This window comes from Sitodiplosis mosellana, unplaced genomic scaffold (assembly GCF_009176505.1).
Source record: "Sitodiplosis mosellana isolate CC-2019 unplaced genomic scaffold, AAFC_SMos_1.0 Smas_scaffold_1, whole genome shotgun sequence".
Classification (NCBI taxonomy): Eukaryota; Metazoa; Arthropoda; class Insecta; order Diptera; family Cecidomyiidae; genus Sitodiplosis; species Sitodiplosis mosellana.
Window position 1 is genome coordinate 2984612 of NW_022595244.1, and position 26360 is coordinate 3010971.

The following is a 26360-nucleotide window of genomic DNA, read 5'->3' on the forward strand; positions in this document are numbered from 1 at the left end:
ATAAAGTGAAGGCAGATAGAGAGAGAGAGAGAGAGAGAGAGAGAGAGAGAGAGAGTCTGTGTGAGTGAATGAGTTAGAGAGGAAGAGATGGCATTTAAATGGCACGAACAAACATCACACAGCAAGTAGTAACATCGAAACTACGCCGCAGAATTAAAAAACTTTTCACATTTAAAACGATTTTATTGCTTTTCAGTGAAACGAAGAGAATGAGATGGGAAAAAATTACGTAAAAGACGAATGAAACTTCCTCAATGATCATTTTAATGAACCGAATAAATAAATTTTGTTCTATTCGCGTTGTTCGTTGGCTTACGTTTTTTTCTTTCTATATCATTCTGCTTCTGGTGCGCTATTCGTGTGTGCAATTCTTATCATGGCATGATCCAATTTCAACACTATGCTCTCGCATAAATCAATTTTTATAGATTTTTTTCTTCTTCTGCTTCATTTATATTGATTTTTGGTGTAACATGCGAAGTAAAAATGTTATCGCATGTAGCCTGGCCCTGATGTTTTGGCTAAATTTATTATGGGACGCTGAAACAAAGTCGCATTCCGACTTAATTATTATTTGGTTGTCGTAAAAAATTCGTATCGCCAGACTATGCGTTCGATAATACCATAGGCTTAATGCTTCGTTAATCAAATCCGCTTTTTTTTTCATATTGTTGTGTCGTTGAAATGTCTCGTTTTCGATAATTCAATTGGAATGCCTCATCACGGACTATTATCCCCGATGAATACGTCTGTATTAGTCGATGACATGCGATGACTCTCCAGATCTTATACTGTTAAATGTTGCAGAAAAAGAGATAGAAAAAAAGTATCTCGTCTCATCTGGTCAGATGCGATGACGTTTGAATATCAATTTTCATAGCGCGGCCTTGTCGATCATCATTTTCAGAGGGCAGACAAAACAATTCATTATTTTTCATCCGTATCGTATTTTCGGGATTCCAAACTGAGTCGGAAGGTTTTGTTGGCATTTCAGTTCACAACAACTGTGTTGTCTGATTCTCTTGCAACAATACAACCATCAAACAATGCAAACATCCATGAATAGGCCTATGATGGATTAGTCGAAATGTTTAGCATTCAGCGGAATTTTCACACAATTTTTTTTTGTTCGCTTTCTCTCACTCATCTTTTGTATGCTCAAAATACTCAGAAAGCCAAAAAAGAGACTGAAAACTCAAACAATTTCCGTTATTTGTGAATATGATGTGTGTGTGTGTGTGTGTTATCCTAAAGTGGTTTGTGAACAAAACTCCTCGAAATGAAAATCCCATTTGCATAATTCAACGACTGCAAGCCGAAACATACATACAGCACACCACACCATTGGGGAAGCCGTTTGACGCCAAAAATATGCTGAATGAAAAAAAGCACCCAACATCGAACGACAAACAGAGTAAAAACATGCTCACACAGACTGAAGAGCATTGATGCTATTTCGTGTTATTTTAACGAAATGCTAAATCAACAAAAGAAAAACCACGAGCGAGATAGAATGAGGCAGGGAGGCACAATGGCTGCGATTTGGTTAAACGTTGAATACTTTTTTTACGGATGGTTAAGTGTGACAATGCCGAGCAAAATATACACACGAAATCGATACGAATGGCAATGATATGGCTCTCACACACACACACACACACACACAAATACATTTTTTTGTTCTGGTGTGTGTGTGTGTCCTTCTAACGAAATACAATTACGCTACAAACGATGCGAGCATACCAGTTTAGTTCATATATGGACGAAATGTGTTTTGATATCCATTCAGATGTTCACATACACATAAATTTCGGCACATTCGAGCATAGTCAACGAAAAATAAAGAGCTTTCATAACACTAATAACAATAATCGACGAACCATACATTTTCAGATCGCATGTGAAATCATGCACACACACACGCACACACACACACACATTGAATATTTCCAACGAAAAAGCAAAAAGTTGCAAACCAGAGATGAAACGCGTATATATACATTCTCTATAGAAAATAAAAACGAGATAAAACGCAATGTAAATACAACGAGAAATCAGATCGCGTGCTCATGTTTCCAATCAATTAGGGCGAGTTTTTTTTCACCACACGCACAATACACCGAGCATGATGGTTTTTTTCAGATGTTGATATGCAATCCGCATAATCAGAATGAACCGCATTGCATACCGTTTCGTTCCACTCGCTTAGACGATGGATTGCATGCTGAATGATTATTGCTTTTGAAAAATTTCAATTGGAAACACGCTATTTCTCTCACCGTAATGTGGAATAAATTGAAATCCTCCGAATAAATCAGCCAATTTCCAGTGAAATTGAAACAAAAATGTTTTGCATACACATCAGTCGAGTATTTGATGCTCAAAAAATGCAACATACACATTGTTTGCAAACAAAAGCAGCTTTTTTGGTGAGATTCAGTATGTGTGGTAATGGTGTTTAATTAGCTCAAGTAACAGAAGCATGATTATTGTGTAGTTGAGTTTTTGTGGCTTCAATCATTTTTGAATAGCTGATGAACAACATATTGTTGTATACATTGTTCATATGCGGTGCATGTACTTGAAACCCGTGAAACCGCCAGCTACCGTATATAAAATGTATCGTAAAATTGGATGCTACATATGTGGAAATTCGTTCCTAGTTTACGTCATCGCACATTTGAGGATTGTGTGCAGAGAGACAATTTCACCCTGAAACCGACCTTATTTGTTTATTGTTTGTAAAATCCACTGAAGAGCTTCAATTTCAAATGGGATTATTGAATCTGGAGCACTATAATGGGTTTTTCTCGGGAAAAACACAATATATTAAATATCATTTTGCTGTCGGGAATAACATGTACGATAAGATGAGCAAACGTATAAAACCGGCAGGTGTAGGTGTAGGTACTTTTATTCACTCAGGACTCGGCTTGACGAAATGTTTTCCATCAATCACACACGTTGCCAAGCGTGACGTCATTGTTTCGTTCGAAGTCGTCGCCACCAATTCATTTCATGGGAGATTATTTCGAATTTTATTACTTTAATACTCCCTCCCGGAGATGATGTGGTTTTGAATGTTTCAAAGCATAGATTTAGATCTAAGAAGAAGAAAAAGTATCTCAAACCAGATTTCAAGATTCTTGCCAGATTCACCATAATCACCCAATTATAGTTACGAGTTTTTGGTGGTCGAATATCATAATAATGGCATCTATATTAATAGCATTGTGTATGAAATGGACCGTTGAGTGAGGTACATGAGCGCATCTTCTCGACAGAGGGAGAAAAAAAGATGGATCGCTGAACCTTAACTATCATGAATATGGAAACGTATAAATATTGAAAATAAAGTGTTCAAACGACCAACCAGAAATATACACGGTTGTGATAAAATGGATCAAAAGATTTCCATGTCCAAATTGAGTTTATTTATTCAGAAACACGACGAAAATGGTCATCACCAACATAATAAACACGAAATGGCAATAAAAATGAACCCAGCAGCACGAAAGATGGGAATCTTTATTAGCCAAATACACAGCTCTTTTTTTCTCCGCTGCCAAGATAGAGGTATGAATGACCCTTCCAAAGGTACCATAACTCAATGCATAAGAAGCTTATCTATTCGCAGATAACTTACAAGAAACTGACCATTTCGCATCCATATATATTGCATGGAGAATATCCACTTTAAAATGTTCTTTGTTTGAAAATTTTCCCACTTATGATTTCAGATGGCATCCAAACGATGCCCTATTTCCCAGAACCATGCCATTATTTTCTCTCGATATTAATGCATACATTTATATTCACATCGGAGAATTATTGATTTTTGTTTATATACATGCACATACACATTTGGACATATTTGATCCATTTTTTGCGCTCGCCAATTTTTATATGTGCAATTTAATGCCGCATTTTCGATTCATTTGATTTGATTTAGTTGAGAGCATCAAATCCGCTTAATGCATTCCAAATGCTTCGCATGACAACTGAATGTCGAAAAAGAATCCCATGCGCATTAAAACTGAATGAAATTGGGGAATATTTCGTATCGAAATAGTCAGCATTTTAAACAGTCTGCTAAACATAGACATGAATTTTGGATGAAAAAAAAATTATTGTTATATAAAATGTGAATAACCGGCTGTGTTTGCAAGGATCGCTGAAAATTTGAATGATATAACGAAATTCGTATGCATATGCTACGAAGGCCATTCAAACTGTTTATTGATGGTGTTTGATTGAGATAGGCCAATAAAATGGTTGGTTCGATAAGTCACGTCGCAACACGAAACAAAAGGTATATAAACGATTTATTTGCGTTTAAGTAAAAAGTGCGTCGAATAAAACAATAAATTGTGTCTAGTTCACAGAGTGAATGAAAAATACCGGCCTACTCAAAGCTCATTAAATTAAATGATTTGGAAGTAAAATGAATTGTTCAAGCGATTTAACGCTTACAACAAGGTTACCGAAAAAAATCCAATGATTAATAATGACATCTAGGGTTTTTGTATCTCTTTTCGACGAGTTTATCTTTACGCCATTCCTTTTGTTCACTTCATTAAATCGTAATTAGATGCCATTATCTTTTGATTTAGTAAATTTCGCAGTCGGACGACGAATTTTCAAGCGAAGACAAACAAGGAGTTGAAAAAACTTACCGATTGTAGTGAGCACAGTAAGCGAATACAAAAATGCTCGAGCCAAAGTCCATTCATGCTCTTGCATGTGATCGTGCACAATGACAGCGCCAGTTGCTGGCCCATTGCCCTCAGTATGATGCTGTGCATTCATTTCGTCAGTCAATTTGCGAATTAATTGATCTTGAAATCTACCTATTTCTTGTGCGGCAAGCCTGCAAAGGTGATCGAACATAGGCGAATTAGCTAAGTCAGCAGCTACAATGTGTAACAAGAGTGATCGATTGTAATTTTGACTTACCGCGTCCAATTTTCGCGATATAAAATATTCAACGATACAGTGATTTCCCAGATGTTTTCGACCGTCTTCTGGCGCGCTTCCAATGCTTCGGCCGCAGTAATTTCGGACAGTGTTACATTGTCGGCATTTCGAGACGATGCGATTCGATGGCGATTCGTAGAGGCAAGTGTACGTTGATGCATTGTTTGTGCACCACCTTCAAGGAACAAAAACAAAAACGAACCGAGCAACGTGTAACCGAACAGTAATGAGCAAATGCCTAAATTCATTAATAGACTAATCCAAAAAGATCGTGCCTTCGGGCCGGGGCAACAACAACACTTTGATTTTGGGTTTTCATCGGATTTTTTGCCTTTTGTTGTGTTTCCGCTGAGTTTCAGTGTTGTCGGTGGTTCACACGTTTTTCCACTGGTATTTTGCTGCTTTGATGTCAGCGGCTGATATGGTTCATAGCGATATCGAGTAGCGTCTTTTTCAGCCATCGCTTTCAATTTCTCCAATTGCACAATTTCTCAAATTTGAATCGTTTCTTCGTTCTTTGGTCTTTAATTTGCTCTTGGTGTTCGCAAGAACATTTTCTTTTTCATTCAATTGCTTGACTTTTTGTGAATTTTTATATTATTACGGTTATCTTGATTGTTTTCCATGGTTTCAAGCTTGGTGAAAGTCCGATCGCTTTCAAACGAACTCTATCAACGATTATTTCTTTATTGTCACTCTCATATATTCCATATTCGAATGCAATTTCCTCGATATTTGCTCCAGTTGTTCGTCAATATCCAAACTGCAAATAGATAAAAATATGATATATTATTAAATTAAAATTGATTTGATTTTCAAGAAAAATAAGTTATCGCTTAAATGTTATTGATTCATTTAAATATTCGAGCATAATCCATGCATCCATATTCAAGCATATAATCTTGGCGTAATAAACGAGAAATAGTGTCGTTCGGTTGAATTTATTTCCATAACCCATTTCAAAATGCAGCGAGTGTTTGGAATGGGGTGTGTAAATAAACTTCACACACGCAGAATAAAATGCTAGATTTTTTTTGCAAATCTTTCAAGTGTGCAATCATAACAATCTCCGTTTTCGGTGCATAAAGTATCGCAAATTCTGTGATTTAATGCTATTATTTCGCATTGGCATTGTACATTTCGCAAAAAGCATATTCATTGTAATGATATTAAATTCCTTTAATAACGAAAATAATTCAATTCCAAGTGGTTTTTGTCGTCAATTGCACATGTCGACTGCTGCTGCTACTGCTGGTGGTTCTCCTCGATGAGGTTTCATACACCCACTTGCAGTCGACACATATGCAACCGATTTATTTTTAAATGCGAATAGCGGATTGTTGAACGAGTCGGAAAGAACGAGAGGATCGAATGAACAAAAGAGAGGAAAAGAAAGAAAAACGAATCGATTTTATTGTTGAATATGTTCAAGTAAATCCACACACAATCACACACACACACACACACTCACACATCCATACTACACACGGTTTCAGTTACTGTGAATTGTCACAGTTCAAGCAAAACGCAAACCCGACATTCGAAAATTTGAATGTACAATTTTCTCGAAAGGCAACGAAAATAACGAATGTTTTTTATGAGCAAGACGGCGACGATGAACATGAAACGAAAATTGATTTTTTTCTCCTTCGTTCGTTCGTTCGTTCGCTCGTTTGCTCTCTGTTTTGCGTCGTTCGCAGTGCTTCTCTCATATTTTTCGTTTGCAAAATAAAGAGACGAACGAGTGCAGAGCCATAGCATACAGTTTAAATAAAAGGCAATGGAAAAAGCGGAAAAAAGTGAACAAATAAAGGGCACCGAGAAGGTGACATAAAAACGATTCAATGGTTATGTGGTGGTGTACCGATGGCAAATAAAGCGAGAAACGAAGATTATTTTTGTCAAAGCAGTAGACAGATTTCATCCCTTCGCTTGCTTCTCCACCCCCATCCTGCTGCTGCTCCGTCAAAACGCCAGTTCCAATGGCAAATTCCACTGAAATGGAAATGAGCACGGAAAATGCCAAATTCAAAATAAATACCGTATATAGTGTGGCATTATATGGAGAGTCTTTAAAATATTGGAGCCAAGTACACACACCCAAAAGAGAGGCAAAAAGTGTGTGAGAGAGACGACGACGACGTCAAGTTGTAAGATGTTCCAGGAATACAAATATTTAGTGAGCAAGAATGGTAATGTTGACAACCGGGAAAGATATTAAACACGAAAAAAGAAATGGAATGCAGATGAAAGTAAACACATTGATAATACGATCTTGGCTGGAGCACTACTGCCAAAAACTTTGTTCGTTGTACACAAAAGCCATGCTGATGATTTTCAATTCGGTTTGCATGCAGGTATCGTCTTCATGATAAATTGTGGTTCAAGGCATTTTATGGTGTACACACACACACACACACACACACACACACACACCATCTTGCATATATGGAACGAAAAGTGTGCACGAGGTCCTGCACGTTGCATTGAAAAGATGAGAGCACTTGCAATTGGCTATTGGTTCTGCATACAAAATTCACATTCTACGTAGGTAATCAACAATATTTTTGTGAGAAATGAAAAGCAGAAGAGCGAACATAAAATTTAGATAATAATCGAGGTGATTGCATTCGTTTTGGTCCAACCAAATGGGAGCGAGCACATATGGTGCTATTGTAGCCACATACATACACACACTTTATGCGAATGCTCTCCGGAACAAAATGATTTAGAACCATCAATTCGAGAAAAATGCAATTTATTCTAATGCACTTCGACTTTGTGCATTTCACACCAGATGCTTCTTAATTCCATGGACCACCGTTTCTTTCTTCTAGGTCTGTCGATCCCTCTCTTTCTGTATGTTTCTCTTACTCTCTCTACCTCTCTTCCTCCCTCCAACTCTCTTCCTCATTTTCCAATTTCAAAGCAAACGAGAAAAATAAAATATGTTCAAATGATTGAATAACCAAATGCAAAGCACAACCAAACCATATATTTTCATTTGTAAACGTTTTTATTTCTCAAAAAATTTGTTTTTTTCTCGTTTGCATCGTAGCCAAAGCATTTTGGTGATGGACATCAAATGTAAAACTTTTAACATCAATAAGCAATTAAAATTTAGATGTGGCAAAATGCGAAGAGTTTTCTTCACATAATTCACAACGGCAGACACTTAAATCAACCGAATGCAACATTGTTGCGATTCAAAACTTGCGAGAAACCAAAAAATACGCCAAAAATGTTGGCCCGTTGATTTACTTCGAGGCCATAAAAAAGTTTCAGTCATTTTTATCGCGAAAAATGAGGTGATGATTGATAGGAACAACCGGTTGAGAGTCTTTTTTTACCACCCATTCCGAAATATGAAAACAAGTTTTTCAAACTGCGGCCATAGTAATGATAAGTAATTTTCCAGAAACTTATTTATTCTCACTCAAAATAATCAAGTCAAATTTATTGTATCTAATAACTTTGTTCGCAAGTTCCAGATATTTTCTTTCTATGGAATGGAGACGGGAAAAAATGAAGTGAAAAGTCATATCCATGGCTTTACTACTGATTCCGCATGGCAAGAGAAAAGAAATTTGCAAATAGTTAGCATAAAGAAATACAACTCACTTTTAATCTCAATCTAATTAAGATTTTCTTCATTTCAAGCAAGTTCATAACGGAAGTTTCCGTTTAAAAATGAGAAAATGCAGCAAAGTTAAATGGAATCTTGTGTTACCATTTGGAAACTTATTTGATGTACTTTTCCCATTTTATGCGATCTTATTTTTCTCCCTTGATTCCCCAATGACGTTCTGAGAGAAAGGAAGGAATGAAAGTAATCAAGTGATGAGAGTGGGAGACGTTTCACAGTCACTCACAGAAGGGAATTGCATGCTTTGAAAACTACTCTATAACTATTTCATTGAAATCAAGAGTGGATATCCCTGCAACTATCGCTTTGATGACATTTTACGTTTTGATGGTGATTGTGACAACTGTGTATGTGTGTGTACTCAAGACCACAGTAGTTTCTCGATGCGAAGGGTATTCGCATTCTTTTCATTGCGTAGCATTTAAAAAAGCGTTGGTTCACATTTAACGTAATTAAATTCCATTCATTTCGAGTCAACAACTTAAGCGAAATGTGATTTTGCACTAAATGAAATTTTTCCGCTATTTTTTTTCTATTCATTTTCTCTAAAGCCTTTTTTTTCGTCCATTTTCATATTTTCCAGAATGACTGCAGCAAATTAAAACTAAAGTTGTCACTTCTCACGTTGAGTGGTTTCACACCAATAAAAAAAGGTAAGAAACAAAAATTGTAAAAAAAAACGAAGCGCTTTAATTGAATATTGAAGCAATTACTAAATAAACAACGAATATTTGAAATGAGACGATGCACAGTTTGTGATGGACAAAATCAATTGGTTGATGCAAAAGAAAAAACCAAGACCAAAAGAACAGAACATGGCACGAGTGAAGGCGACGCACGAAGGGAAGTGTGAGCACTGTGAAAATATTGACTATGTTCGACATTGATTGGGAGTATTGGGCACGGGCGTTTGACATAATTGCACTTCAAGTGCTCAATACACGAACATAATAATGTTTGGGTCTTCTGTCAACTTCTCATTCTCTTCCGCTATTCAAGTCACACCAAGTAAACAATGTAACATCGATACAGCGTGAGACGCTTACGTGCATTATGAATTACATCGAGAGCATCATAAATAATGAAACTAAACACTCTTCCTTTTCTTGACTTAGAATGTCGCTTCTCTTACTCACTCTCACACACACACATACCCATTCTCTCTGCAGAATATTCTCCTGCAACTCGAAATGACGGCTCCTCAAAAATGAAGTAAATTTTAAACACGAGAATTACTCAAGGTACATAACAATGTTGCGCGTTGCCATTATTTAATGAGCTTCATCTTGAAATAAATAATTCTATTCGCCGCTTGTGTTTTATATGTAAGAACACGGTTTTATGTACGACACATACAAGCGGTGCGACGCAAAACGAATTCAATTTTAATTCATTTCCATTAGTAATGCAACAATAACTAGAATATTTCAATTATCTAGATGCCCGGGTGGATGAGTGAAATGCACCCACCGCCACCCATAGCATGATTATAGTAATTGTACGAAAGCAAAAATGTGTCTATTATCAACCGGATTTTTTTTTCTGTACGCATGAGAATTGTCATTTTCAATTAAAATAAAATGCAACGAGTTTATTTTCAAATGCTCGACCCATATTTTCATTGAGACGAATTGTCTATTGTTCTTGACAACATGAATGAAATATGAATTCTTCTGTAAATAACTCAAATGCTCGTGTCTTTTGCATGGGACAAAGAACTTCTTGCGAGAAACCAGTTTTCCCTACCACCAGAGCTGCTCAAATCAAAGTATTAAATTGGGAATTCCCACGAAATAATCAAAAATGTAGCTCGCATTTCAAAATGAAGCTTGGAAAATAGGATTGAGGTTATTATGTTGGATTTTGCTCTTTTATTTGAACATTTCTGGGTTCGGTCACATTTTCGAAATTTCTAATTAAATACTGAATTGCATGTGAACCGTATGGATTTGTGTCGAATGATATATTAAGTGATTGCCTGCTTTGTGTGTGTTGGTTGTCATTTTGGTCATTGTCGACCCACCGAAGAACGATAAGGTAATGTTTACTAAGTGTTCAAAGATCACCACAATTCTTGCTAAACACTTCTCCGAAGAACCCATTGTCACTACGGTTCGAAAACCTTTTCAAGCACATATACAACATGAGTCAAGCGAAAGTTCAAGTGCTCAGAAGCGAACATTGGCCGATGCATGGTGATGTGTATGTTGAAGAGCGACGGAAATGAATTGTCTCTGCTTTTGACCATCTATTTGACTTGTTAAAGTGGAGATGGGATTTTGGTTTGTTTATAATTTTCGGACAAACATTTCATTTATGTAGATTTGGTGTTGCTGGTGTTGCTGTTGCCGGTTGTTATTGCATTAGTTCATGTATAATTTAATGGTATTTGACAATACATTCGACACTTGACAATGCGTAACAATATTTTGAATGATGGCGGAGGAGGTGGATGTGTCATGTTTACCCACAACTTGAACAATGCCCAGAACCGAAAATTTCCTTTTAACCAATTCATATTTGATGTGTGTTTCTGTGTCGTGTGTGTGTGCTTAAATAATTAATGGCCGAATTTATGTAGTAATCGCTTGGACTGGATGGTGGTGGTGGTGTTGTTTGGTGTATATCACAAAAGTGTTGCATAGTTTAATTATTTTCTTGGAAACTCAACACAGTTATTCGGTTAGCTTAAGTTCGATGGGATTTTCTTCGGACGTCTTGGTTTTTCGAAGCTATCATTCTTATACAACAAGCGTATCATCTCTCTTCGTTTCGGCAAAGAAGAGTGGCGTACATTTCAGAGCTTCTTGTGATTGAGGTTTTGTGTTTGCGGACGCTTTTTGGCATTTCATTACACTGGCTATGCTTTTCTTCAGAAGATTCTTCAGAAAAGAATCTTCACGTTTTGAAGGGATTCCAGTACAGTAACCGAATCAGCCACAAGAAGTAAACAACATGCGAATGATTACGGCTTTTAACGCTTTAAAATGCACACTTCTTAAACACTTTCAAGCACTTGAACGTGATGTGAACGCTTCTGAATGATGTTCACAACTCTCTTGTTTCTGGGTCACCATTGCACAAGTTTTTGGCTTATTCTTTTATCACTGGTTTAATAAATGATGCATATATTTCTTTTGTTATGGCGGTTGTTGTTGTACTTGCATTGCACACTCGAATATGAAGATAAATGATTGTAAAAAGACCATCTTGTTTACCGCTGCACCGCCGAAGAAATACATGTCAACAAAACTTGTTCTGTGCAGCAGCAAATTCGATTAAAAACCATTGCTCTCTCTCTCGCTCGCTCAGAACTTGCAATCTTTTGGCTAAAACACTGTTCAAGTTTTGTTAATGGAATTTCGCAAAATCTTCGTTCTGCTTTTGTCGCGGTGACGCAAAATCACAAAGAGTATATTCATATTGCTGGCGTTTTCTAACCGTGAAGTTAGTTCCAATTAACCATTGCAAAGCGTGTTGAAGATTTTGACTTTCAGAAACAGCATTGCAGATTCAATTAAAATTGTTCGCGTTATCGCTCTGATGGATCCAAGTTCTTTAGCCCGTTTACTATTTGCCGCGCTGTAGTTTTCCAACAACTTTTTGCCAACATAAACAAATGAAATTTCAGAGGAGGAGAAAAAACATAGCCGCCGCCTCATACAAACGTTTCACTTGTTGTCTTTGGGGATGCAAGATTAAAAGAATTTGCATTGTTCGGTTGTTTGTTTATCGTAATTTTTTTGCATCGCTCAATTCGCCAGTAGTCTCTGCTGTTGACTTGTTAGCGCGATATGGGTCAAGTGACGGTGGTGAATGCACAAGTCCTCAAAATGCGATTGTAAAAGTCAGAAGCGATATGAAATCAGATTCAACAGTGAAATTCGGATTGCTTATAGTTGAGAGATTTCTCGAGACAACCGTACTGTGGCCAGCAGAGGAAAACACGCCGACAACATAACATTAAAGGAAACCAAGTGAATACACGAAACAAAAAATTACATGACAAATCGCGCACTTCTTTAAATCATGAGCATGGCACAAAAAGCGAAAGCGTTACCAGAAAGAAAGAGTGAAAAAATGGAAATTTCCAAATTGCTCGTATTCTTATTTCTTTCAGTTGACGCCACATCCGCTTGAGATAAGTTTTGTCTACGATAGTTGTTGTCTTGCATCGTTATTTCCCATTGTTCACTGTCTTTCTCTCTCTTCTTCCTTTCTATCCCTTTATACTCGGTGCAATTCAATTGCAAGCAAGTTGCTCGTCAACGTGATCTACGTCTATGTCGCTTCTGATGCAGCTCGTTTTTTGTTTGATAAAGTTTTTCTTTTCCGCGCGTTGTTCTCACAATCCCTTATCTGCGTCAGTCCGCCTTCGTTGTTGTGTATTTTCGGAGTAAATCTCCTCCGCGTGCAACTTTGTTGTCATTGCAGTTTTTGTCCATTTTTTCTCTCCTTTTTTGATCCGTCGCGAATTCACAATTGTTCCATGGGCAAAAAGATTTGTCGCTCTAGAGCGAGCTCGCCTTTATTCCATTGTCGTATTTGACAGAAAGGCGCTGAGAATGTAATTGATGTGCTGATGGCAAAAATAGTGGTGAACAATGAATCATTTGCTCCCGGAACTAGTTGTGAATTCACAGTAATGCACACAACAGCAACAAAAACCAATGTAACAGGAAAAAACTTTTTCACTCTACAATCAGACAGGAAATACAGGTTTTGTACCGACTTATTGAACTCATTTTAACAAATGCACTTATTCATCGAATGACAATGACATCTCATGTTCGCGTTAAGTGGCAATGACAGTCATTTGTGAGACTCAATTTAAAATTACGGTTAACTTTTGGCCCATTCGACAAATAAACAGCCTCGAGCAAAGAAACCAATTAATTCGACACATTAATGATTTGGCTGGTGGTTTTCCCCTTGGCAATTGCTTAATGCGATGCTTCTTCTATGCGGTATTTTCACAATTTCACTTGTTCTGTGTGCTCTTCAATTGGCTCATTTTGTATCGTCATGGTCATGAATGGCATTGACTCCGAAAAATACATTAACTGCGACGATTGACGGCGGTGAAGGCCAATTCAATGAAATGCTTTTGTGGTTTTGATTGTGAAAGAGCTAATGTACCCGACGGTCTCAATCAAAATCGTCGACGTGAGAATGATATACACTTGACTGCGGTGAATTCAAGAGTGTTTTTTTTTCTTATCATTTGTCTCCTAAATACATACCGTATGCCACACAAAATGTGACGAATTTATCTCGTTAAATCACAAGCACATTTTCCATGAGCGATGCGAAAAATGTCTCTCGTGGATTCCGATTTAATAATGTCACAACAGCAACACACAAAAGCCAACCTACCAAAAAATAATGAATTTTCGGTTTGCAACCAAGTGCAAATGAATTCAAACGCTACGGGCTCTTGTTTGATAACGAAGTGGCAGCGAAATGTTCAACGATCTATTGCTACGTCATATGCAATCACGAGGCATTGCCATCGAGAAAAAGAACAACACAAGCACATCTCGATTTCGTTTTGGTCGCGTCGCTCTTCTTCCGATTTATGAAAATCTTTTGCTGCTGCTGCTGCTGTGGTGGAAAAGAGTCAGTCTGCTTTTTTATCGGGTCATTTCTCGCCGATGTGAAATATTTATCAGTTGTTTGTTTTTTCTTTTTCTCTGCTGTTAGTAAAATAGCATTTTTTTGGTTTTTCTCTCTTCGTTCGATGCGAAGCAGCTCAACTAACCATAATTTCGCAAAATGAAAGCTCAAGCATCATGACGTTGTCACACGCTTCCGAATAAAGACTTGAATAATTTAAACTTTTCTTCTTTTTCTTTGCCAAAGAAAACTCCTATACTTTATTAAATATTTACTATCATTTTTCTCTGTGTGCGCCGTTTTTTGGCTGGTTAAATTGGCGAATGTAACGAACTCCCAAACCCTTCTCGCTCATTGACTATTTATATAAATTTTTAAGGGTAAAGTTCTTTGCTCATCAGCATCAGAATTTGAAATGTCCACAGAACCAGAAAACATGACTAAAACCAAGCACATCAAGCAGAAAATGAATGTTCTTCGGTTCCTGATGGAGTAGTTTTAATATGCAGCAACGATATTCATCAGTGATTAGAGGGATTTTTTTTTTTTCGTTTTTCTCAGTAAAGAATATTTTGAATCCCACGTAAACCCGGTCTTTTTAGGTGTCATTTTTGTCTATGGCTTCAAAAAATACGTTTGGGTTTTCGTTATGAAACCAATTTCAAATGAAAATTTCCACAAAAATTCTCACAAATCGAGATCAACGTTTAAAATTCATATTGCTATTACTATTTGTTACCGTGACATCGTAAACGCCTACATTTTTTTTAATTTAAAAAATATTTCACAGTGATAAAGGTAATGAAATCAGCTGTCCAACTCAATTGCATGAGTTAGAATTCGGTGGAAATGCTGGCAAAAAGTATTGCATTTTACAATTCATAAACATGTATTATTTTCGCATTCACTTTTCTCGCTCTTTTCTCTCATCTGCTGTGTGCATTAAAATGCGATTCGCCACTGAATAGTGGGTTGCATGAAATATATGCGGAAAAATGCTAAAGCCGTTCATTGTTCTACCGGTGCACGTGAAAAACAGTGAATTGTTGGCCGATTCTCTTTTTTCAAACACACACAAAAAACAGAAAAACAAATAATTTACTGGAGAGATTATAGCATACAAGTCGCTTGGATTACAGTCTGTATTGTTGCGCTTCGAATACAATGTGAATGCTCAACTGTTTCAGCCGAAAAAAAATGAATGCATTTCGTCCAATATTAATGTGAAACGGTCGCGTCGCACTGTGCCGTAAGGCAAAATACTGCAGCATATAAACATTGCGTTGACAGCAAAATTATCAGCGAGGGAAAATGACAAAAAAAAAACAACAACAGAAATACACTGAGTGTATTACACTCACACAACGATGCACACAGACAAATGAAACAAATGCAGCGTGTAACATGTAACCGAAACGGTGGATGCTAGGTGCAAACAAAAACTCTTGCATATCATTACTTTTTCTGCGCACAACCGGCTGCTGGCTGCTGGCTGCTTTGGAGAAAAACAATGACATCGCTTTATTTCCAAATATCTGAGCAATATTTTTGTATTTTTGAAGCTTGTGTGGGGATTGTGTTCATATAGAGCTGCTTCAATAGTGTTTTTTTGAAATGAAATATTTGTGGCAGTTTTCAGTGAGCAGCACAATTTAGCTTACATTTCTGCGAATTTTCCGAGGGATTTTTCTATGTCACATCGTTTGTTCATAGGAAAAAAGGGGATCGGATTCGTGGAAATCGCTTGATTTTTGATAATTTCCAATTTTAATCCAAACATATTGAACATTTCGATGGATGTCAAACGCAACGCATTTTTTGGTTCATTTTTTTTTTGCTTTGTTCTTCTTGTTATTAATATTTGTTCAAACTTTTCCAGAATTAATAAGAAATTTCGAATCTAGTTCTTGATAATAATTTTATTTACTCGCATAACCAACAGGTCAAGCCATTTGCTCACGATGTGAGCGATTCACAAGTATTCGCCATGAAACGCATGCTTCACTTCTTATGAATGAAGCGTCGTTTGATGAACGACGGGCGAATAATTCAATTTACAATAGTCGAATTTCCGCATCCCTGCAAAGACAAATGGGTGAGTCTAAGTTGTGTTTTTTGCCCAGTGAGTGTGTGTATGTGTGTACGCTTCTTCCGACTTCCTGTTCCTTTTCGCGCTTAATTGAAGCGAGCATAAAGAAAAATGAAACCAGGCAACACGTGAACGTACGGCACACAGAAGTGAACATTGTAACACGATGCATTCGCTACCCTCTAACAATGCTTATAAAAATTGTCACACATCGCAACTGTAAACAATTCGAATTTCATTGTATGCATGTTTTGTGTGATGTGCTTTTTTGTCTAGTGAATTTTGCATCTTTTTGCTTTCTCTCTCTCTCTCTCTCTCTCTCTCTTGCACTCCCATTTTTAAGTTTTTCGCAATATTTCGACCGATTTTTCTTCGTCGTTGTCATTCACATTGACTTTATAAATGCCATTGTTACTGTTTGTTGATCACAATTCCTATTTCGCACACAATGCAACACAAAGAATACGGTTTTTGTTTCCATATCTATTCATTTTGCCAATCTTTTTTTTACTCTCGACTAGCAAAGAACGTGATGGAATGCAAGTTGTAGTTGCTTTTTTTTCTCGGTATCTCTCACTCTTTCGCTATGCTAACGATGTGAGCAAGCAAACACTTCAGCTGCGCGCAATCACAAAGAAAATGGAAAACGAATACAACTTAAGGATGAATGAGAAAGAGAAAAAAAAAGCGTCGGACGAACGACAACGAATGCACACATACCGACAAAGACAGACAAATAAATAAGATAGAAAACAGCGAAATGCATTACAGTGATGCATTTTCTTCATTTCCAATTCAATTTCAAACTCGCTCATGTGAAATTCTATTCCGTTCTATTTTTCAAAGCGTCGTCGTCGTCGTCGTTTTCGCTGTGACTTTGTACGTGTTGAAATATTGAGCATACAAATGACTTGATGCAAAATAAATTTTTATTATCGCAATTTCTGATTCATTTTTCATCTATTTCAATCTCGGTGAATCTTGTGTGACTCATTCTGGATGTGCTACATTCGCATCACTTCGTATGCATTTGTCTTCGCTCGGGTGAAAATTGTAAAATGGGAAATTTATACGAAAGTTGATTTGATAAACAATACAACCCGCCCCGACAAATTCATGAAAAATCAAAGCTGTCGAGCTACCGACTGGAATAAATGATGCTCGTCTCTCTCTGGATAGAGCCATTCGATATACATTCGCAAGGTTCATCGGACCTTTGTGTGCTCGTAAATGAAATAAATGAAGCATCCCTTCGATTTTCGGGTGTGTGTTGGTCAAAATCTGGGCAAAATATTCGGACACTTCAAAAATGAATCTCGATTCATATTTCATAGGTTCCTCCCTCACCATAGGGTCACTTCTTGCATTTCAATGATTGGCTCGATATTGGCTGTTGGACATTTTCTGTAAAAACTCATCAATTTACAATAAAACTGTGAATAATATTACGCGCTGCGTTATATTTGATTGAAGCAAAACGATGTGTAGTGCTTCTTAAGCTCTTTGCCATATAATACTGAGAACATAATTGAATATATATTCAAAATAAATATAGTTAGTAAAATGTATATATTTTACCTACTTTTCTACGAACTGTTCGCTACTTACAACTTTCAAATGAATGAAGTGGAAAACTTCGAGTTGATATCCCGTTGTTCGTCGTTGTAATAGAATCAAAATGAAGAAAGGAACCAGAGGAAAAAATATTTATTGTTCAGTTTTTGGTGTAGAGAGAGAGAGAGAGAGAGAGAAAGAGAGAGAGAGAGAGAGAGAGAGAGAGAGAGAGAGAGATTGTTGCCGTGTTTGATATTGACTTGCTTCATGTATATGCCGTTGTTTCCATGCACATCAGGCATATATTGAATATCTATTCCAGCTAAACATCATTGCTTCGCCAAAACAGCTCAAGTACTGGTTTTTCATGGGAAATCTGATATCATCTTCTGACATCTTTGATCTTTCATTCACAGTAAACATGAAGCCATATATTGGTTTTTGTTCAACCGTTTCTTCGAAATCCTAACTCGATTCAGGGGATATTTGCGCTGATGCATAGTAATATGTGTCTCAGTATCTGGCGTTATAATATTTTCCGAGCTGTTGGACAGCATTTCGTTATTTCGATCCACTTCTTCAAAAAGTTCTGCCTCAAAATATTCTCGGCAAAAAAATGAGTAAACAAATACCAAACCATTGCATTGATGTGCAACTCAAATTCGGTAGAACTTTAAAACGAATTTCTTTGTCTCTGATTTTCATTCGTACATAATTTGGCATAAGTTGCGCTGCGTTTGCACCAGAAGCAACGCTTTCATATTTATAAGCGATTTCCGTATTGATTTCGTCGATATGTATAAGTTTGCAGCTGCTCAATGCCTTTTGCTCCAAGTTTATTTGTTGTTTGGTCTTTGCGTGTATGGTTTTGAACTTTTCGCATAGTTTGATAAAACAAAATGCCAACTTTTGTTGGGTTACATTGTCGTGTGGTTGCTGCTTCGACTTTGCTTATTGAATAATCTCTGGGTAAATTGGACATTTTCTATTTTATTTCTCTTGTTTTGAAGTGCAAATATATTATCGCCGCACAGCGTTGAATGTGTGTTTGTGTGGTAATTCTCTGGCTAATAAAGTTTCCAGCTTATTTGGTGTGGATGCTTAAAAAGAAGAAGATGAATGAAACTGAAATCACTGCATTGATAAAAAAATATAACTAAAAGTCTTGGTATTATAAGCCATGATTTGCAGAGAGAATTGTGACTTTCGTTGACGTTTTGGCCTCGGTTTAAAGTTTCAACACATCAATACATATACTTTTATTTTGGGAACCATTCAGTTTCAACTTCCATCTAGAAAGTTTCTGCCCAAAACATTGTTTCGAATGAAATTTTATTCTTACCTATATTTCAATGAAAATGATTGCAAGTTCATTATGAAATATTGCGTTGCAACGAGATAATGTTTGTCGTTTTCAAGTCGTCTACTCGTTGAGACTCTTTAAAATAAAATCAAAATTGGAAAATATGAGAAAAACTTTGTAAATTAATCGACATATAATTCATGTTAATTGAAGAACATTTTCATTTTATCGCAATATTTGCATAATATTGGCAGAATCTTTGTTGATTGAGTAAAAAATTGTACGATGAACTTCCAGTTTAGCCAAGAAGTATTCAACTACAAACTTTGTCTTCAGCATTGCAAAGCACATTATCTTGTCGCACTGGCTTGCTCGGAATTCTGCAGTGAGACTTTTAATAGAAACCAACGCAATTAAATCATTTGATTTTAATGCTAGTTTTTTTTTTAAACATGAAATTCCAAGCAACGAAAAAAAACAAGCAAAAGAATACAAAATGCGAACTATGTGCAGTTTGAAATGAATGAAGAATGGGACTAAAAAAATAGAAACAACGGCCTATGGCCCGCCACACACGTTTTTGTCACAGTCTCAGACATAATAATTTAATTATGAATTGCACTTAAACGAACCATAAAATTGTGCACAATTTACCCTCGATACCAGTTCATAGTGAATCGGGCCACTTTGACTGTTGGCATTTTTCTCCCATGTGCCTTGGAGTGCATTCAGAATTTGCGATGGCGTTTGTTTGAATCAACCCAGTTGCATATTTTGATTTGTCAACGCTTCTCCATGGCTCTCTTCGTGGCCATTGCGTTTGTGTGCCATCATCGCCAGAGAGTGTTTGGGTTTTTTTACTGTTGTCCGTAGCAAATGTCCAGATGCGGTTTTCGCTACGTTGATCGCGGCACAGAGGGGAGGATAGTCAGAGAGCGAGGTAGTAAAAAAAAGCGAGCTCGTTGTTTCATTCAAATATGATGAATAATTTTGCATCCATTTCGGATTGAATGTGCGCATATTTTAATGAGCTCGGGGACTCATTGTGCGAATCTCATTTTGGATTCGTGTTCGTTACAGCTCGACAAAAACTAGACCAACCATAAATGTCGTCGTTTTGTGCTAGCGAACGGATGTGACAGAAGACCAGCGGCGAATAATAAATTAAATTTTGAACCGAGTTATAATTCAATTAGGCGCGCGCCTCTTTCTTTCTCTTTCTCTTTTGCTCGCATTTGGTTGCATCCAACAATCCGAAATTTGCAATGTCATAAAAATGTTGAAGTAAAAATTAATGATGAAAAAAATACACCAAGATAATTAGATTCAACTTGCGTCTTTCCATTGGCAATCCTTCCAACTTTCATTGAAATCATGACACTACTCTGGTGACCGAGTCTCACAATACTCCACACCCAGGACGCATGTAAGTAAAGCAGAGAAAGTTGTTTTCGAAATTCCATTGTGACTGAAGTCGCCACCGTCGTCGTCGTCGCTTCTGCTCTTGCTAACGATGCAAATCCTATTGCCAAGGCAGAACCGGATTGACATTGTGTCACACTGCTTAAAACAAACTCAGCATCAAAAACAGTAATTCGCTCAGCATGCTAACAGCATTCGTCATTTTCCGAGCACCGAAAGAAAAGAGCGAGCACAACGGTTTTCCGATATAATAAGACACAGTAAGATCTGGTAACCACAATTCATGGCACCGCAATCTTTCCGATTCGCCCGAAATTAAATCAAATCGCCTCTTTTTTCGATTACCGTGACGGCGACAACAACAAACCCATTGCATTCGTCATGGTTGACGATGGAAAAATTTTATTTTATTTATATGTCGACTTAAGTGTGCTGACTATACCCCAATTGAACCTCCGTATCGCATCCGTTTTCTTTGACTCTTCAGAAAATACCAAGAAAAAAAACATTCAAATAACGAATGAGTGAGGGAGGCAAACCAGAAAAAAAACATGCCAAAATGGTATTTTGCTTATTTTGCTCTCGGTGGCAAATCATTTGCATACGACATTTTGGATTATGGGGTGAAAATGATGTTGCCAGACAATTGCCAACCTTCGAAGCCACCACATGTGCAGGCAATAAACGATTTAATAACGGAGCCACAGTGTGACAAGCGACGGTACAAATGTGAAAGACTTTATATTGCACACATCAACTGTCGACAAGCGATAGAGAGAAAAATATTGTCGTAAGCTGACGACACATGAATGATTCGCACACGCACACACCAACCTCAGAACGTTCGAGCTGAACGACACAATAGCATTTCAATATCAAACTGTTTTCGGTTTAGATTCAACAATCCGTTATAAGCTCGGCTCACAATACCTGATGCAATCATGATTTCAATACATGTTTCACATCGATCTTCATACTCTCGACAGACTTGAATCGCTGTTGCCTTCACAAAAGGTGAAACGCTTTTAATCCTCAGTAGAATTTCTTGAGAAATTTCACTGCTACGAATTCATGTCTACACACAAGCGACACCATTGAACATCATACTAGACAAGCTCTTGTTGGATTTTTCGCTCCTTTACGCGTTAATGGTTTACCCAGTTTTCGTGACACACCGAAATTGCAATCGTAAAATATGAGATTTACAACGAAATGCAGTGCAACATGCATTCGAGTTGTAAACATAGAATTCAATTTAGAGTCACATGAGCTGTTTTATTTAAATATTAGGTAGTTAAACAACATTAAGTGCGCCATTCCGTTTTATCTCTGATTAAAATCACTCATTTGCAGCACTTAACATTTCTCGGATAAACAAACTAACCACTTAAATGCACTTCAACCGTTTTTTATTTACATGAAAAATTACAATAAATTGAATTGTTTGCAGTCACGCAACCCAATTATGCTCAATGCTTATGATGACAGACTTTAAAGTGAATGTATTATGATTCTAGCTTCATGGAAAACATCATAACGTGTGTTTTTTATGTTTGAATTTTTATTTCACAAGAATCGCAATTTTCTGAAATTAATTTAAAATGTCATAATCGTAATAATCTTTTATGAATCACAACGTGTGCAATTATTCATTAGACCACAATATTATCTACAAGTATAATTGTTAATTCTATTCATATTTCTCTACATATTCGCTACCTCGTAATATTGTGATCAATACGAAAGCGACCACTTGGGAGGAATTGTTCGATTGGAAAATGGGACATTGATATATTGTCAACTTTCAAAATAAACAACCACATATGGACAAGGGTGGTTGATGTTGGAATATTGAAGAATCTTCTCAAATGACCAGTCCAACATGAATGATTTGGCCGAGTTATTGCACCAACTGCATATATTTTCCCATAAGTCAATTGGAAACTTCTGATATGTCATCCGATTAAATCGAAAATGGAACACAGAATGGATCCAAGCATCATATAACGACTCACTCAAATTCACGCGAAAATTTATTTTCAAAACAATGCGTCTGATGTACTTCATTTGGCAAACCAAATCTGTAACAATGGTATTGGGCATTCGCTTGCATGTCAACCTCTCGAACGAGATTTCATTTTTCTAAAAGTAAAAAATTCTCTAAGTTTGACTAAACCTTTTCGATTCAATTCATGGAATGGTGAATATTTACTGAAGAATTTCTCCGAGTATTATTTAGGAATAGAATTGCCAGTGAAGAGACAAGAATAATACACAAAAATCTATTCATTGAGAATGAAAATAGGTCCCAGTGAGTCTGCAGTACCAAATCGAACTGGAACAAAATCAATTTTGCTATAACAAAACTCAAGTGTTGCTTTTTTTTCATTCTGATGATTGGCAATCATAAGATTTAATGGAATTTTAATAACAAGATAAGAGGACGTTGATTGCAAAATGACAAGATAATAATTTAAAATTGTATGTAATGTAATGTTGAATTCACAAACCATATAATTGATACTTTTTGATCAATGCTAAATATTCTGAATGAATAAGGTCACACACTGAGATAGAGTGTTGCTATCGCTAGTACGAATTAAAATTCGATTTGCATTTGCCAAATATGGCATGAAACGAAGTTATTTGGAAGGTCATGCGTAAATTTGGACTATCAAATTACCGAAAGTCTAGATACATACACATTTTTATGTAAGAATAGTATTGGGATAGTCTCAGAATTTTTAACCCATTGAAAACATGATTTTTTACCAGTTTTAATCCCGAAAAATGCGAATTCATTGTTTCTTTTTTGAAGTCGTGGTGTAGGTGCGTGGTACGCTGCACGCAAGAAAAATGCTATGATTGAAAGTGTAAGATGAAAAGTTCATCTAACAGATGTAAAATAAAAATTTACAATAAAAATACATTGGAAGTAAATTAGATTATAAATTTTATGCGCAAGATTGAGAGTACAGTATGTTTCAAATGGTCAAAGACGAGTATGTTCATTTTTTTGGCGATTTATCGCGGTTTTCCGCTTTTTTCACGAAACTGATAAGCGAACTTGATGTCTTCGGCAAAGTTGTAGTGCTTGAGCTCCACTTTGCTGCATATAACTATAGTTGATAGTCATATTCCATGCACTTTCGAGCATGAATACGTATTAATAGCTCACTGTTTCCAGTCTGTAACAATTGAGCCTTTAAAGTGAATGTATGAGTTTTTTTTTTCATTGAAAACATCAATTGTGTGTGGTTTTTTGTTCAACATTTTTTATTTCACAAGCAAACAATCAGAAATAATTTCATTTCGTCCAATTTAAAGTAATCATTTGCTTTGTTTCACTAAAATCGTTCAATACGATTATCGGATATACTCAAGAATAAGTGTGCCATGAAGAGTACCTCCTTACGATTGCCACTTGTTATATTATGATCGACACGGAATCGTCCAGCTGGTAAAAATTGTTCGATTGGAAAATGAGACATTGATATATTATCAACTTTCAAATAAACATGCACGTATGGACATGGGTGGTTTACGTTGGAATATTGAAGAACCTTCCCAAACGACCAGTCCAACATGAATGATTTAGCCGAGTTATTGCACCAACTGCAGATATTTTCCCATAAGTCAATTGGAAACTTCTGATATGTCATCCGATTAAAGCGATAATTGAACACCGAATGCAACCATGCATCATAAATTGGCTCACTTGATTTCACCCAAAAATTTATTTTCAAAATATTGCGTTTTATGTACTTCATTTCGCAAAACAAATCTGTAATACTGTTATTGGGCATTCGTTTGCATATCAATCTCTCGAACGAGATTTCATTTTTCTGAAAGTCAAAAATTCTCTTAGTCTACCTTTTCTACCAAAATTCTTTTATTCAATTTGTGGAATGGAGAATATTTACCGTTGAATCCACTCGAAATAGGATTGCCAATGAAAAGATAAGAATAATGCACAAAATTGAATTCATTGTGGATGAAAATAGGTGCCAGTAAGTCAGCAGTACCAAATCAAACTGCCACAAATCAATTTTGCTGTAACAAAATTTAATTGTTGCTTTTTTTCATTCTGATCAAAGGGATATTGCAACTTTTTTGACCAGAAAAAACGCCATCTAACGTCGTGCCCGTAAATTATTTTACTGTACATTTAGATGGTAGAGCTTGAACAAAGGTTCGACACTATGCATAAACTTGGAAAGAGCTTGATAAACTTGATGAAATACATATATTTTATGGTCGTTGCAATACCCCTATGATTCTGATGATCGGCAATCATAAGATTTAATGGAATATTTTTAATGACGAAATAAGAGAATCTAAAATTGTTTATAGCAAATGAATATATATTTCTTTCGGGTTTAAATGTTGTAATACATTAAATATCAATTAAGTCGATCCACTCTGATCAAATATTTTGTTGATCAGAAGGATCAACCCTTTGAACCAAGTTGTAAATTCCATGATTTTTTGTTCGCATCGGCTCGATCAATTAAAATCAAATTTGCGTGCATTAAACACATCTGTAACATTAAAGGTGAGTACATTTACATTCACACACTTCATGAACACGTTCGCAGTTCATTCCGATTGCGCATTCACTATTCACTAATCGTCGGTTTTAAACTGACGCGGATAAAATTTAAAATTGTTCGTAGTTCAATGTTGAATTCATAAATCAGGTAATTGACGTTTTTTAGTTAATCCAAAATGGTCTGTCAGCCTCACTGAGATAGAGCATTGCTATCCTAGTTCGCCCAATTTGCATTACATTTGGATTTACATCTGCCAAGTTCAGCTCGAAACAAAATCAATAAAGTAATGGCATACATTTTCAACATTTCATAGTGATTGGTTTGAGGTGCGCAATGGTCTTAGACAGGGTTGTACAATTTCACCGCTTTTGTTTATGGTTTATATGGATAAAATAATTAAATCAGCCAAGCTGAGGGGTAACATAACTTTGGGTGGTAAAATTATTTGAACTGCTGAGAATATTCGTTGGACATTGTTACGTTCGTACGAAATACGGTTCTTGAAAATGTTGGTACCCAAAAGCGGTACATCAAAATAATTTTTTTCGGGGCTTTTAAGCCGTGATTACAACAACACGTGTACCGCTTTTGCGTAGTAACATTTTCAAGTACCACATTTATGGTACTCCTCCGCAGTTCATTTCTGCTTAGCGTATGCAGATGATCTGGTCCTGTTTGGCAGATCTGAGCAAGAATTGCAAAACAGTATCAGTGACCTAGAAGTGGCTTGTACAAACTTTGGCATGACTAGACCTCCCATCGCGTCCGAAAACGTCCGGAATTTCGTGAAATTCCGGATATTTCGGCATAATCCGGTCTTCTCTAATGTATAATTCCGGATATTTTCAAATTTTGAGAAAACGTATTAAAATGTTGTACATTTTAACACAATTCCATTTAAAATTTTATAAAAGATATTTAGAAAATGAGAAGTTGTCGATATCTTTTTCTATTATTATTCCATTTGTTCAAAATTTAGATGTGGTTCACATACAACACGATATTATGGCATATTCAACAGAGTGCCTCGTTTTTGGCGATTTCCTTTTTTCTATTATGGTGTCAATGTGTTTTTTTTGCTTTTATTATAAATAAACAATGTCAACTACACTTCGCTGCTATTCAATATATATACTAACAGTTCATTCAATATACATAATATGTATATGTATTACATATATTGCGAATATATTCTCAATA

The 26360-nt window shown here is 36.3% G+C and overlaps 2 protein-coding genes across 4 annotated transcripts in view; one reads left to right on the forward strand and one right to left on the reverse strand.

Moving 5' to 3' along the window:
- Positions 1–26360, forward strand: part of LOC129564665 (FMRFamide peptide receptor frpr-18-like) — a 212301-nt gene that overhangs the window by 55772 nt on the left and 130169 nt on the right. The window contains exon 1 of one of the 2 annotated variants that reach the window (XM_055438819.1): positions 9258–9276. The exons of the other annotated variant lie outside the window; for it this stretch is intronic. The gene's annotated coding sequence lies outside the window, so the exon portion shown is untranslated. Of the gene's footprint in view, positions 1–9257; positions 9277–26360 lie in introns of those variants that run through there. 2 annotated transcript variants of the gene reach the window in all.
- Positions 1–26360, reverse strand: part of LOC129564669 (TWiK family of potassium channels protein 7) — a 182585-nt gene that overhangs the window by 39586 nt on the left and 116639 nt on the right. For both annotated transcript variants that reach the window (XM_055438834.1, XM_055438832.1), the window contains exons 5-6: positions 4957–5740; positions 4677–4870 (exon numbers count right to left, since the gene is read on the reverse strand). In XM_055438834.1, coding sequence (XP_055294809.1) covers positions 4677–4870; positions 4957–5438 — 676 coding nt within the window. In that variant the 5' untranslated portion in view covers positions 5439–5740. The remainder of the gene's footprint in view (positions 1–4676; positions 4871–4956; positions 5741–26360) is intronic.